At 42.1% G+C, this 14,052-nt stretch overlaps 4 protein-coding genes across 5 annotated transcripts; 1 reads left to right on the top strand and 3 right to left on the bottom strand.

The window, feature by feature from the left end:
- Positions 1-40: 40 nt before the first annotated feature.
- On the bottom strand, positions 41-4,560 carry LOC135344342 (4-methyl-5-nitrocatechol 5-monooxygenase-like). The gene is made up of 2 exons (XM_064541517.1): positions 4,399-4,560; positions 41-3,134 (listed from the first exon to the last, which is right to left on the bottom strand). The coding sequence occupies exon 2, from the start codon at positions 3,092-3,094 to the stop codon at positions 158-160; it is 2,937 nt and encodes a 978-aa protein (XP_064397587.1). The 5' UTR covers positions 3,095-3,134; positions 4,399-4,560; the 3' UTR covers positions 41-157.
- Positions 4,561-5,151: 591 nt separating this feature from the next.
- On the bottom strand, positions 5,152-10,057 carry LOC135343685 (uncharacterized). 2 transcript variants are annotated; one of them, XM_064540664.1, is made up of 15 exons: positions 9,916-10,057; positions 9,586-9,726; positions 9,273-9,416; positions 9,069-9,144; positions 8,757-9,014; positions 8,521-8,679; positions 8,382-8,434; positions 8,256-8,313; positions 7,740-8,191; positions 7,464-7,677; positions 7,270-7,401; positions 6,729-6,818; positions 6,513-6,680; positions 6,020-6,172; positions 5,152-5,573 (listed from the first exon to the last, which is right to left on the bottom strand). In XM_064540664.1, exons 1-15 carry the CDS (start codon positions 9,951-9,953, stop codon positions 5,337-5,339), a joined length of 2,373 nt encoding a protein of 790 aa, XP_064396734.1. In that variant the 5' UTR covers positions 9,954-10,057; the 3' UTR covers positions 5,152-5,336. The 2 variants fall into 2 exon arrangements, with proteins under 2 accessions (XP_064396734.1, XP_064396735.1); XM_064540665.1 differs by lacking the exon at positions 9,916-10,057 and having other exon boundaries at positions 9,273-9,516.
- A 41-nt stretch (positions 10,058-10,098) lies between these two features.
- LOC135343698 (calcium-binding protein P-like) lies at positions 10,099-11,516 on the top strand. The gene is made up of 5 exons (XM_064540682.1): positions 10,099-10,265; positions 10,335-10,577; positions 10,633-10,812; positions 10,956-11,086; positions 11,246-11,516. The coding sequence occupies exons 1-5, from the start codon at positions 10,232-10,234 to the stop codon at positions 11,372-11,374; spliced, it is 717 nt and encodes a 238-aa protein (XP_064396752.1). The 5' UTR covers positions 10,099-10,231; the 3' UTR covers positions 11,375-11,516.
- A 262-nt stretch (positions 11,517-11,778) lies between these two features.
- Positions 11,779-14,045, bottom strand: LOC135343691 (kelch-like protein 18). Its single transcript, XM_064540674.1, has 4 exons — positions 13,905-14,045; positions 13,490-13,817; positions 13,305-13,378; positions 11,779-12,874 (listed from the first exon to the last, which is right to left on the bottom strand). Exons 2-4 carry the CDS (start codon positions 13,815-13,817, stop codon positions 11,918-11,920), a joined length of 1,359 nt encoding a protein of 452 aa, XP_064396744.1. The 5' UTR covers positions 13,905-14,045; the 3' UTR covers positions 11,779-11,917.
- Positions 14,046-14,052: the final 7 nt, after the last annotated feature.

The raw sequence follows: 14,052 nt of genomic DNA, 5'->3' as shown, positions 1-14,052 counted from the left end.
GGGATTGCAGTCATAGATCAAGTCATAATTAATATTATAGTCATGCAGAAAAATATGATTCAACACTACAGCACTCCAGCTAAAAAATTAATGACTAAATAGGATTGATCTAACTGCAAACAATGTTTGCCAACTATAAAATAGTCCGTTTATCAGTTTAGGGAATTGTGATAATACTCTGGCCACGAGTATGCCCAGCTTCCACATGCTTGTGAGCAGCAACTATCTCGTCCATCGAATACACTCCCTCAATCAGTGGCCTAATCTCGCCTCTCTCGACCATTTTGCACACAGCATCGAGACACTTGCCATCAGGTTCAGTTGTGGAATAGCAAAAAGATTGACCAAAGAGGAATCGATTAGTGATAATTTTGAATCGGTAAATCCAGGAAAAGAGAAGACTGCCAACAAAAGAACCGAGTTTTTGAGATAGGAACACCTCCGGGGAAATCAAGCATATGTACTGGGCACCACCAAAATGCTTCAGAACGCTACGTGACTTTTTTTCGTAATCCAAACCGATGGGGTCGACGACTATGTCATATCCACCACCAAGTCCAGCCGAGAAATCACCAGCAGTGCAATCGATCACCTTGTCAGCACCAAGATGACGAGCTAGAGTGAAATTTTGTGCCGAGCATGTTACGGTCACTTCAGCACCCCATGCCTTGAGCACCTGCACAGCCAACGATCCAACACCCCCAGTTCCAGCGTGAACGAGAATACTTTTACCACGAGAATTGTACTGGTTAAGACCAGCACTCTTCACCAACGCAGACCAAGCAGTACAAGCGATCCAAGGAAGTGATGCTGCCTCATTGAAATCAGCATTGGAAGGTTTGAGGGATACAAATTCTTCGTCCACGGAAACGAGCTGGGCGTATGTGCCCTGTTTGTGAACGGGAACAACAGCAAACACACAATCTCCTGGCAAGAACTTGGTGACAGCATCCCCAACAACAACAACTTCACCAGCACAATCACGTCCAAGAACAAGGGGGAAGAGGCTCGTGCGAGTGGAAGGCAGAAGCCTTGATACTACTGAACTACCATACCCCATTCTCATCCGACAATCAACAGGGTTAACTGATGCAGCAAACACTCGAATGAGAACATCGTTAGGGCCAAAACTCCCAGTATGACGGGGATCAACCTTGAGGACAGCATCTGCATTACCAAACTCTTGTATCACAATTGCACTGTGACGAGATGTTTCCTGAATGAATTGGGGTAGTTGTTTAACTCGCATGGCCCTTGATGTCCAGAAAAGACCAAAACCAATTAGCCAGGATGTGATGTTAGAAAGGCCAAGGTAGTTGCTCAAAATCATCTCAACTCCAAATCGGAGAAAAAGGTCAGAGACAAAAGGCACAAAAGCTGGGCTATCAAGCTGTGTGATGCGTACCGGAAGCCTTTGGCAGTTGTTTTCACCAATCACCGTGGCTACAATCTTTTGTGACTCAAGGCTGCTAGGCTGTGAGTCGGACCTCCAGCAGACAATGCCATCGGGACGAACCAAGAAATACTTGCGATCGTATGCAGCTGCTAGCTCTGGAAACTTCTGAAAAGAAAACTGCTGACACGGTATCTTTCTTTGATCAAACTCGTCCTTAAGAGGTTGAAGGTCTGCGTCTTCTCCACCTATCACTAAAAGGACAAAGCCACTGCCAAACAGGTCCAGCGTAGACTCTTGGTCAGGCAGGGCAACATGGGGAGCACGGCAACCAGGTAGAGCGGGGTATCGGCATCCCCCATACGAAGAGGGATTCACAATTTTGCCATCCTTATTGTACTCATGCATAATGATGCTTGAGTTGGAGTATTGGAAACCAAGAGTAAGAAGGTTGGAATTGACCACATCCGGCAGAAAAAATCGAGCTACTATCCAACTTACGACTAATCGAACGATAGGAATGGAGAAAAACACGAACAAGTTCGCATTCCCGACAGTATTTCCTCCAAGGTGAAAAACAAATCGTCTTGTAGAATCAACCAATGGTCGTCTTTCTTCTTCATAGGAGTCAAGGAGGTTGGCTCCACCGTATCCCTTGACAGCCGCCTCGAGTTTCCATGCCAGGTCACCTGCATCGCTAACACCGGTGTTCAGTCCCAATCCTCCAACAGGCATCCATTGATGGGCACTGTCTCCAGCAAAAAGAACTCTCCCGATTCGAAATTTTGTAGAGATCAAGGCATGCATGTTATAGTGGGAACAACCAAGCACGGTGAAAGGAAGATCAGATCCTACAACCGATTTGACTACTCTTTCTGGATTTTGCTCGTATCGTTTTAGCGTGTCATCGGAGATATTAAGTGGCAGGAAAGAGTGAATGACTATGTTATTGTCATTGGCAATGTAACAAAGTGCAGTGAACTTGACATTCGATACAAATGACATTCCAACTTTGCAATCATCCTTGATTTGTTGGTAAATCTGAGGAGAATTTAACATCACACTAAAAGCACGAGCTAATACAAACTTCCCAACCATGTGCGTTCCAAGCAATTTTCTGCAGGGACTACTTCCACCATCGCATGCAACAACATATCGACCTTTGAAGGTTTTCGTTTCATACCCTCCATCGACTTCCGCCTGAATAACAACTCCGTTTTCATCTTGAGAAATTGCAATAGCTTTGTGTCCAAAGAACAGACTAACACAATCAGATGTTGTTTCAATGTGCTTTTTCAAAGTGGGTTCGGATGCAGTTTGTGCACAGAACATGGGTACTACTGGAGAAATACCTTCTTCATAGAATGGATAGCCCTTTTCTGTTTTGCCATCGACAATATCACCCCATGATGCGTAGGTTACCTTGAGGGCAGTGGATCCATTTAGCACTGTAGAATAAAATCCAATGTTAAATGGAACATCACGTGGAAGAGAGGCATTTTGGATTTTCTCTTGGACTCCCATTCTGCGAAAATGCTCCATACTTCGACAATTCAGGGCAAATGCTTTCGCTATCACGGAAGTAGTCTTGTTGCGCTCGAGCAAGATAGTTTTCACTCCTCGTTTCGAAAGATCGCATGCCAATGAAAGACCCACTGGCCCACCACCAACTATGATAACTTCTGCTTCTTCATCGGCCATCGAACCGAACAATCCACTGCCCAATAGCCACTATAGAAATCTGCAAAAAATTTCATTCATGATTATCTACATACAAACAAGTGAGCAGAAATAACAACTTGAAACATGTCAGTGCAGTTCATTGAAGAGCCAGTCCCGGCACTATAAACATAAGGGGACGAGATTGTCTGGTCTATGTATGGTAACGTATGATTAGAAGTAAAAGTAGCCTTGGTCCCAGGTCGATTTTCTCTATTCGAAAAATAGGCTTGGTATTGATTGTATAATTGTATCTCTGTCCCTGATCATAAAAATACGCTATCAATTATGTTGATTATTGCAGAGTAAACAACAGAATGTACACAGTTTTGTGGCTGTACAATATATAGGCACTAAATTTTAATCTGAGAACCATTTGATCCCTTTCGCATTAAACTTTCAGATCAATGTAGCTTGATATGGGGGGGGGGGGGGAGGGGTCATTGTATTAAACCTAGCTAAGATGACCGCCAGACCTATTCTCGGGGGCAGAGAGCTGAGAATTAATGTCTGTAGGGAGGGGCTCTTGCAACGATTCTGAGTGTAATTTGGATAGAGTCCGATGAAATGTGAGTCCTAATTAACGCCATGTGATTTTTACCCTAATGAAATGCGAGTCCCTGCAAAACCACTATGGTTAGTACCAGAGGGTGAGACATACTGTATTACTAGAATAATTATGTTGAAAGACCTATGCAAATGACCCAAATCAGCAGAAAATTTGACCCTTACTTTTTCGATTGCTGGCTTGCAATATCTCCCATATCTATTCAAAATGAGACGCCACTAATTAAAGCTCCCTTTTGTTGCATTTGTGCGCCTAAAAAATATAGCCACTTTAGTAGATTTTTTACTGTTTGGAAGTTAATTACTACTAGATCTACATCTACTCGTATTAAATAAGCCTTCAACGTCACTATTCCTTCAACGTCACTATTAAATGAGGGCACGAAAGATTTTCAAGAGTCTCTAGATTAACCTGCTAACTAGTCACACCATTCCCGAATGGTGGCCGACTTCTTAGAGGAACAACTGGCTCCGAAGCCAGTGGAAGTTTGAGGCAATAACAGGTCTGTGATGCCCTTAGATGTTCTGGGCCGCACGCGCGCTACACTGACAAAGCCAGCGAGCCTCTCCTAGACTTCCCCCTTCTAAAAAAAGTCTGCCCCCCCCCCCCCTGTCCACTTTCATGACTTTGGATGATCGACCAGGCCGGGTCATTAAAATGATGTGTCACTTTAATAATCCTGCAACAACGGCTAGCTACAATATCCCATTCATCTTACCTCACTTGTGATTTTCAACTATGGAGTATAGCGAGTCTAGGTCCAGGATAACGCTCAGGGCTTTAGACGAGTACTAGTAGACGAGATTACGTACGATCACGAATGAGGGCTCGATCTGCACATCATAATTAATTAACTTCCTCTATTGTCTGCCGCCATTGTCATTGAGCTATTGCGCATGCGCACAATTCTAAGCCAGAAGGTTTGTAGTCATAATTATGGGATTATTGTTAATTGTGCTCCTCTGTTAGTGTTGCAACAGCTGCTGTTTTTGTCCCAAGTTATAGTACTTCTGTATACTTTGCATGTATCCTTTAAAACGTTTTCTGAATCACATTAGCTACAACTTTTGTAATTTTCTCTTGTTCCGTATCACTCGAGAGTACGTACCTTGAGAGGCCATGTGCCTATATAGAACTATTCTTTCTGTTGGATTAATTTATTAATTGATTGATTGATTGACTATCGTATATCGTGCTTGCGCATGCACACGTTTAATGAGCAGCCATTGCATACACCCCATAAGAGCCAAGATACAGGATGTGTTACCGTACAGGCTAGAAAACAAGGTGTATTTTTAATGTGGTACATTGCAACCCCAATACATGACTGGGCTTTGCAACTTGAGATGCTTGTAGTTTTGGCCATTTGCAAAGTGCAGTATATCGTCTATTGTTAACTATACTTATACATGACTGCTCAAACATATACAAATCGAACTAATGCGCCGGGTGTCATTTACACTTCACTGACTTCAGTGCTTCAATTTATACTGGTTTTTTAAAAAAAATTCTAGTGTTACACACTATAATTACACAGTTGTACGTGGACATCCTGGTATATAAATGCACGTCTGGGTGCGAGAAAATAATCAATCAAAACTATTGTACAAGGGTCTATATACATGTACATTTTATAAGCAAAAGATGCTTGTCTTCTTAGTTAACAAGGGTAAGTGTTACTTCTTTGCCTTCAAGTGTTTGGCCAGTTGATGCTTCTTTGTTGTGTAATTTCTCCTCTGATTTTGCCTCAGCTGGTGTTTCTACAGACTGCTCTTGAGGAGCCACCCTGCCTTGAGGAACACTGGTTCCTTCATCTGTTTCATCTGGTACTATACCAATGCCAGTGTATTCACTCTCAGGTTGACTTGTGGATGAACGAATTTGTACGGCCCTCTGAAATTATAGATTTGCTCAAATCAAAGAGCCACAAATTATTAACACTAGTATAGTAGCAGTGAATCAACATAATAATTATGCACATAAACGTAAAGCGTTTGTTGACAAAATACGCTGGATTTTACTGACAGATCGTAGCAGTTTACGAGAAGTATAGCGTTCCATTTGCGTTTAGTTATTTTCATAGGCAAGCTGACCTCCACTAAGTATTTTCCCACAAAAACGTAGGCATGGTTTAAACGAAGCATGCAATGCAGTGCAGGCAATTAAGTCTAATGTTTACTCACGAAAAGCATCGTTTGAGAAACAAATTTTTTACCCCACGAATGTTACCCGCTATTATATAATACGGTAGTTGATTGTGCATGTGCATCGTGCAGACGTACGTATTACTGGGTGACCGTACAAAGATTCATGATTCTCAGATGTTTAACTGAACTCACTTTTGAGCTTCCTGTCGTAGCAGATTGCTTGGCTCTCTCTTCAGTATCGGTTGCTTCTCCAGTCTCAGAGAGCTTCTGCACATAGGTCTCACCAGTGTCTTTGTTGAAGAGAAACGTACCACATTTTCTGGAGTCTAACTCGATCCATTCCTCCTAAGTAAATTAGGGTAATAGATTAGTGAATATGTACAATGTATACCGCATATATAGCTGCAAGCACGAAAATCATGATGATTGGTTCAGCTTTTAAGGGCTATACATGTACATAGTTGGTATAAGTTTCTCTGTCGCAGCAGATGTATGCAGTAGAATCAAGAGAGAGAGAGTGTGTCAAACGTAGGTATACTTGCATCAGGTGTACATCACACACACTTGGATTGGTCAGTGTGCAAATTCCAAGCCCATGACAGATACAGGAAGTCACATTACTCTCTGCATATATCTGATGCACAGTATGCCTATGTACGTTCGATACTCTCTCTAAGAAACTTACTACATCTGGGTAAGCATTTTGGTAGATCATAACCAGCAATATCTTGACTATTGGGGCAAAGGTTTCCAGTGTTGCAAGACCATTTTCACTACTCTCCTGAAACAATGTCAGGAGATCCTCCATTTGGTTGCTGTAGATACGTGTGCTCACCATTGGTGACACTAGCAGCTGCATATAATTATGTTGACTTTTGACTTACTGAGTAAGAAATGTTACCGAATAGAAATTGTTGATGTTAATGACTCCATCCTTGTCTGTATCAGCTGTCTCGAAAAAGTCCACAATTGATTCTTCAAATGGATCTTCCTGAAAATGTTTTCACTATTGATAAAACACAAACGCACAATACATGCACACATGTAGATTTACTCATGCAGTCGAGTGGAATCCAGGAATTAAAAACAAAGGGTTCAAAGAAAGTATGAGCGCAGAGTGCAAATTAATGCCAAATTGTCTTAGTTGCACACAGCTCAGAGGAAAACGCCCACTGTTGGTCATGTCGTGTCCTCGAGGCTAAAGTCTCTTTTCTGGTCATGCCGTTATTATTCATGCGTCCAGTGATGTATTAGTAAGCTTACGCTAGTTGCTTTTAAATCAACGTGGAGAATTTATTGATACATGCGAAATTACATGTACAAAAATTCCAAATTGTAACCTCTAGCTAATGTATTTAGGAAATTCCCATAGCCTCGATGTCAGGCCTTAGAATAAAGGCTGGTAGCATTCACCACACTAAAACTAATCGTCTTGAACGTACCTTCAGATGTGGCCTGAAATCTTCTGGTCGTCCGCCTGTTAATATTTCTCCAGTTAGCTTGTTGTAGTAAGTGACCCCGGAGAGGAGGTACATTTGACACCACTGATCTTCCATGTAGGCGCCATATTGTTGCTGTGTTTCAAACAAGTTTATTGATCAATTTGAATGAAAACGTCAGAGGATGACACACTCACTGTTTGTAGTTCCGCTCGCTGATTGTACATAGCTACCAAAAACTCTGGCAGTTGTTGAGCTACAGGCACGAATGGCACCCATCCATTTCCTGGATCCACTTGTTCAGCTATGTACAGGAGCTCATTCTCATTTAGCTGTAATCCCAGATCTCGTGAATTAAGCAGTTGAGTGAAATCATCAATGCTGACAAACCCACGACCCTGGTAATCCATTCTGCATAATTATGTTATACTGTCATACAAGTGTCCTAATTATAAGACAAATTACTGTAGCACCTTTGTAGAGCATCAACGAAGATGGTAGTAAGTTGTGCATCACTTTGATCACGATCCAGAACAGTCACAAAAACATTCTCTGCCTTCTCATCTTGGATTGCCAGGTTTGTTATGCTTTCTTCAACCTCTTGCAAACTGTACGTAGTTGGTTTGATGTCAACATCACTTTTAGAAGCTGCAGTTGCTGCTGTTGTGTCAATTTCCCAGCTTTTCTCTTCAATTTGAGCGATGTCCTTTGTTACTTCTGATAGTGCCGGACTAGTGGATTTCTCTTTACTGTCTTCTTCAACATTAACTGGTATGGCTAATTCTTCACTATCAGTTTGAGGGGCTAGCTCACCAGGAACCGGGACACTTTCCTTTTGTATTTGAGGCTGATTAGAATGTTGACTGGGCGTTGAAGGTGCACTACTTTCAGTCGGTGACAATTTGGCGGCATGGCGTGGATGGTCCTACATGATGAGTGTGAGTAACATTTACACAGACTGCATAAGAAGGTAATGTCGTTTACACCACCTCTGTTTGCTTTTGCTCTTTTTGTTTTGACCAGCATGTGCGCTCCATCAAGATCATTCTACAAGTGGAAAACAAAGTTAATCACGGCATTCCATACAAAAATGATGTTCTAGGAGCTTAAATTACCTGTTGTGGATTCTATCAGAGTCCCTATGCCAAATGGCCAATTGTCGACCAAACTGTGATATGACAGATCGAAAGCATTGTTACGTCGATGTGCTTATCAGTTATAAATACACTGCATGTACATATAGATGTGTCGTACCTTTCCATACTGCCTTTCATATGCAGCCAGTTCAGCACACTCTTGCCTGTGTCTTGCTGCATTTCTCTTTGCTTGCTCAAACAGTTTTGCTTCCTCAGTGGCTTGCTTCATCTTTTTCTGTTGAGCCAACCTTTTCTTATCAGCCAGCTCCTCTTTTCGCTGAATAAAAAATACATACAGGTTTCATACGTACCAACCATGAATTATAATATCACACATGACGTGCTGAATTATACCTCTTGAGCTTGAATAATTTTGTCCATTTTCATTTGTTGTACAACCTCCGCTCTCTCCATTCTCTTTTCTGACTTGAGCATGCTGTCAAGGTACTTGGACGGAAGTTGTCTTGGTGCTCTCTGTAACCGCTGGATTCTTTGTTGCTCCTGCGTCTCTAGTTTAAAAAGAAGTGTCTCCTTCCTCTCAAGTAACTCATGGGCCCGTATCTTCTGTCGCTGCTCATTAGTTGAAGCTACAACTTTTAGGTCACCTGTGATCTAAAAATTACCCAAAATTAATTTTTTCTGCAGTTACAAATTAACCAAACATACCAAGCCCAGATCCATAAGGTGAGATCGCAAAGATTTGTTATTCAAGAACAATTTTCGACAGTGTGGATCATGTAAGCTACAATTAAAAGCAAACAATCGTGCAACATTGATCACTGTTTGTTAGTAGCCTAGATCTACAGTACGTATACTTCATTACCAAGCAGAACCACCAACAACACAAACATTCCCCATTATACAGTGTACCTGCTGTAGCCTAGGCTGTGTAAGGGATTTGTGATTTTTGGAGTATCTCTTGATTGAAGGAGTTTTCCCTGCTTGTCGAACACATCATCAAACATAGCAGCATCACGATAAACGTGATGAGGGATGTCTTGACGAGGTGCTCCTCTGTAGGAGTACATGCAGTCATAATATTAATTGTGGACACGTATGAGACTGATAGTGCTCATAGACTGATGGCCGCAGCACTTTGAGAGGGTTCAATGCACTGTAGGGTTAGGGTAGCAGTTGTAGAGATAGCTACTATTACTCTCCAGCTAGGTAGCTATGTCCTTACAAATATGCGGTGTATGACGGCTCAGATACAGATCTTCTGTGCTGCTTAGTTCTCAGGTTGCTTACATCTGCCCTGGATGGTTTAGTCACAGCTGGGTGGACCTTGATAGATTGAGGGCTTGTCAGCCTTGTATGGGATGTTCTAACGTTGACAGAAACAAAGTTGAATGGTAAATACTTTAGCATGTTAGCTGCTACAGTACAGTGCTAGTTCATCACTAGTGACTAAGTCAATTTGCTCAAAAAAATGTGTAAAGTCTACACTACAGTAGACAATTAGTATTTTATAGCAGCTTAGAGTCTATACTTTTTTGTGATCAGGAAGACTTACGGCAATCTTGGTAAGTTAAACCCTTCAGTCCTGCTCATTTTCCAACTTTGAAGTAGGTAGCTAGGTGTAGGCTGATCAAGCTCGCTCAGTGTGCTGTTGCAAGCAGCCCCACCCACCTTGTCCTGGGCTTTTCATCGATCATTACCAGATTTTGCTACCATGCCAACAGCCCACATGATGCATAATTACGTTAAGGCGTGGTCCATTTCTTCCACAAATAAACAGCTGAGTTTGTAATAAAAAGCTGAGGTAAAAGCACCAGTTACCTACAACCCGATCTAGATAAGTCTATCCTAACCCTACCAGCTAGATCTAGATGCCTCTCTTTGGAAAAAAGAAGAGTTCAGGCGGTAAATATCTAGTGCTAGTACTACTTCAATGACATCTAGATATATCTATTGAGTTGTATATTTTTACAGGAGGATCTGGAAGTGGGTACCCTAAGCAACAAGCCTATCCTACTCAGCCACCAGTTAACCCTCAGCAAGCGTACCCTCCACAAGTATCAGCTTACCCCACGCAGCAACAGTACCCCACACATCAACCGTACCCCACTCAGCAACCCCCTGGACAGTATTCGTACCCCCAGCAGCCGTACCCACAGTCTCAACCCAATGGCCCACCACCACCATATCAGGTTAACCCAACACAACAACCCCCTGGTAAGTTATACTTGGTTGGTACAATAATTATAAAACATTGATAAACTCTCCACAGTTCAACAACAAGTTGTTCAACAGACTGCACAGCCCCGAGGATCTGGAATCAATAATGAGGACCTGGCTTACCTTGCTCTGGCAACACCTTATGGATATGGATATGGATATGGATACGGATATGGATACGGATATGGATACGGTGGCGGTCTACTAGCTGCAGCTGCCCTTGGTGGATTAGGTGAGAGCATTGAAGTACTATAAATAGCCACTTCAGTATATGACTTTGGCTACGTTGCTTATACATTTAGAGAATTTATACAATTGGCACCGTTCTTTAATGATAGCCAGCTTCAGTATAATTATGCGATTTCATTCATGCAGCAAATGATCAGCAAAGCACTGCTGCGCCAGTTGCTTCAGTGCAGCAACCATCAGTGGTCCCTGGACAGCAAGTCAGTGGAATATATGATCAGGGCGCCAGATTCGACTCAAACAGGCCAGCAAACATCCCTGTAAACGATTATACTGTATAACAGTGCCATTATAAATACCGTATAGCACATACACAGTCAAGTGAGGTCTATATACATGTAGCTGCACTAATTGCAAAGGCTTCGTAGTTTTCATTCTGGCTACCAGTGACTGACATATCCACTTTGTTCTCCCTGCAGCCTCCCCCACCCGGAGTGGCCCCAACTTCAATTCAAACAGCAGCTGCTCAAGGTCAGTCGGTTTCAATGTCACAGCAGAGGAGAGACGAATTAGGACTTGGATCAAATGGTGGTGCCACATTTTTTTAATCCATATTGAGGGTTGATTCTCGTACCTGAATGTCTTTTCGTTGTGTGTATACATGTTACAATTATTTGGAGCCTGTGAAGTGCATAATTATTTGTGCTATTTTTACCTCAGTGCCAGTATTAATCATTTGTTCATTGTGTGTATCTGTGAATAACGTTAATGTGACTATTGGATACAATTACGTTACATTGCAAAGAAAAGCTTTGTAGCTTCGCGAACTTTGCATAGCACAAGATGATTGTGCATGCTGTAGGCTGAATAATAAGTTGTCCAGCCTCAAGTAGCTTTGCAAAGCAGTAGAGTTGACGAAGCTATAACTTCATGAATCTTTGCTACATTGTACATGTAAGTCAATTGAAGTCAAAACCTTTTTTGCAACCTGCCATAATTAATTATAATGCTGTGAGATCTGTAAACATTATTTTAGGCAGACAACTATTACAGAACATAGATTTCTATTAAATAAGTCTTTTTATGTCTAAACGGTTATGCCATCTAACTAGCATGATGCACACGACAAAGCTTTCTTGTGCACGAATCAGTTAATACGATTTAGTAATGGAGAAAAAGTTAATGGTACTGATGTATGTCGATGTACTGGTACCAGTCTGGCCTCCAGCAAGTATGATCTCTCCATTTGGAAGTGCTAAGGACGTACCACTGTATCGAGCAGTAGGAAGGTCTCCCGCAAGCACCCACTTCTTGGATTCTGGCAAGTAGAGATAGATAGCTGGCTTCGAATTTATGCCATCACGTCCTCCAATGGCCAGTAGCGACTTTCCGACTTTAAGAGGAGCAGAAAAATCGAGTGGAGTATCTTTGAGTGCTTGCCAAATGCTGGGTGCATCCTGGCTGGAAACTGCTTTCTCAACAAGCTCATCAAGGTCGGCATAGTGCACTGTCTTGGCTGGAGAGCCGCTGTGATCCACACCTCCCGTCAGATAGAGGACGTTACCGATAACAGCTGGTTTCATTCGTGATCGTGGGCTAGGTATAGACTGAGCAGTGTGCCATCTTCTTGATGCTACGTTTAACACTTCCACAGACGAAATACGCCTGTCTTGATCGTCACGTCCACCAGCAACAATGATATGATTGTTGAATGAGACCGCAGTGGGTGTCTGACGGGTGCTGCGCATAGCTGGGTATGGATTCGTCCATTTTCCTGAGTCGAAAACACCAATCTCGTTGGTTGGTTTACGCCTTTTAGTATCGAATCCTCCTGCCACCACGAGTTTGCTTTCGAGTGTAGTCATACCAAACCATTTTGCAGTGTACTCTGGTAATTTGGAGCATTGATCTCGCTGGACGTCAATCTTCATTACTGTAGAGTCGTCACTATCGTTGAAAATACCCGTGTATCCTCCACCAATGTACACATCTTCACCAATGAGAACAATTTGTATAGGGCCAGACATCTTGTTTGGTGTTTGCTTTTTTCCTTTTCTCCATTTTAGGGTGAGTGGAGGTCTCAACGGCATTTCCACCGTAGATGACACCTGAAAGTTAAACACAAAAGTTGCAACCTGCATGTGTCAACTGTTATTATTATACGTTGTCAAGGTAACAACAGTAACCTTCTGTAAATAATGAGAGGCATATAATTTGTGTCGTCACAATATAAATGAGAAACTCGCCCTCAGGCTTGTGCCTGTATAATTATACCACACTCGGTCTCATGCTACATCTAATACGTGAGTAGTCATAAATCCGGTACCTTTGTCCATTAATGAAAATTGGTGTGAACATAACACCTATTATTAGATACTGATAATACAAAAATGCTTAATTACTTTACAGATTTACTGCCCTGGGTGTATTCTGAGCTGTTACGCATGTGCAACTCATTAAATTATTTTCGCAGTGCCTATAATACAATATTAATTTCATTCCAGAATAATTAATCGCCCAATCCTATCTGACACTTACGTCTTTCGTGATCTCTGCGTCCAGCTCTGGCTCCTCCACTGCCGACTCCAATAATTGTTCTGGTGATGCAGCTTCTAAGTAAAAAATTAATTGCAATAATTATTGTATGTACATGTAGAGTACATGCAATGTACACTAAATAACCTTAGTGGTGGCTGTCATTTGTCATGACCCTTTGCACTAACCAAGTGGGTTGTCAATGGACGTCTTGTCAGCAGTATCATCAGCCGCCGACTGGATATGCAATTTCTCTATCGCCTTTGCAATACCTTCATAACCCACAGTAGGAGTGGACAACGCCTCAACCACATCTTTCCAGATTCTCTGCCCACCTTTCAACCACTCCACTAACCCTTCTCGATAGCAGATATCAGGATTGTTTTTCCCTGCAACACCTATGCTGTTGATTGTAGCTGTGGTGACCTCCAAAGAAAATAGAATGTTGCGCCACTTGCCGCGAGCATCAGAAGTAGCTGCATAAACTTCCTCAATGTCTGCTATTATGCCTGACATCTATGATACAAGATAAATATGTTAGGTAGACCTACTATAAATTAGTATCTATGGATGGGTAGACTAGATAAAATTGCAGAAAGTCACCTTGTTTCACACAGTGCAGTGTACACTTCTTCTTTTTTCTGCATACATCCAGCTACGCCCCTAAAAAGTTAATGGTTTAAGCCACGCCTCAAAAGTTGCATCATAAGGGAAAGAGTCACGTGTAAGTTATAGTTCTGATATCATTACA

Source organism: Halichondria panicea, chromosome 11 (genome assembly GCF_963675165.1).
Source record: "Halichondria panicea chromosome 11, odHalPani1.1, whole genome shotgun sequence".
Taxonomy (NCBI): domain Eukaryota; kingdom Metazoa; phylum Porifera; class Demospongiae; order Suberitida; family Halichondriidae; genus Halichondria; species Halichondria panicea.
Note: the sequence above shows the minus strand (reverse complement) of the source record. Positions and strands in the feature narration are given on the sequence as shown.

Coding starts and splice junctions, on each gene's coding strand:
- LOC135343685 (XM_064540664.1), bottom strand. CDS start 9,953: ATGAGCAGGACTGAAGGGTTTAACTTACCAAGATTGCC. Junction 9,145..9,272: donor CACAGCCTAGGCTACAGCAG/GTACACTGTATA, acceptor TTTTAATTGTAG/CTTACATGATCCACACTGTC. Junction 6,173..6,512: donor AAAATGCTTACCCAGATGTA/GTAAGTTTCTTA, acceptor TAATTTACTTAG/GAGGAATGGATCGAGTTAGA.
- LOC135344342 (XM_064541517.1), bottom strand. CDS start 3,094: ATGGCCGATGAAGAAGCAGAAGTTATCATAGTTGGTGGTGGGCCAGTG.
- LOC135343691 (XM_064540674.1), bottom strand. CDS start 13,817: ATGTCAGGCATAATAGCAGACATTGAGGAAGTTTATGCAGCTACTTCT. Junction 13,379..13,489: donor GTCCATTGACAACCCACTTG/GTTAGTGCAAAG, acceptor TTTTTTACTTAG/AAGCTGCATCACCAGAACAA. Junction 12,875..13,304: donor ACGCAGAGATCACGAAAGAC/GTAAGTGTCAGA, acceptor TTTAACTTTCAG/GTGTCATCTACGGTGGAAAT.
- LOC135343698 (XM_064540682.1), top strand. CDS start 10,232: ATGCCTCTCTTTGGAAAAAAGAAGAGTTCAGGCG. Junction 10,266..10,334: donor AAAAAAGAAGAGTTCAGGCG/GTAAATATCTAG, acceptor ATATTTTTACAG/GAGGATCTGGAAGTGGGTAC. Junction 10,813..10,955: donor AGCTGCCCTTGGTGGATTAG/GTGAGAGCATTG, acceptor TCATTCATGCAG/CAAATGATCAGCAAAGCACT.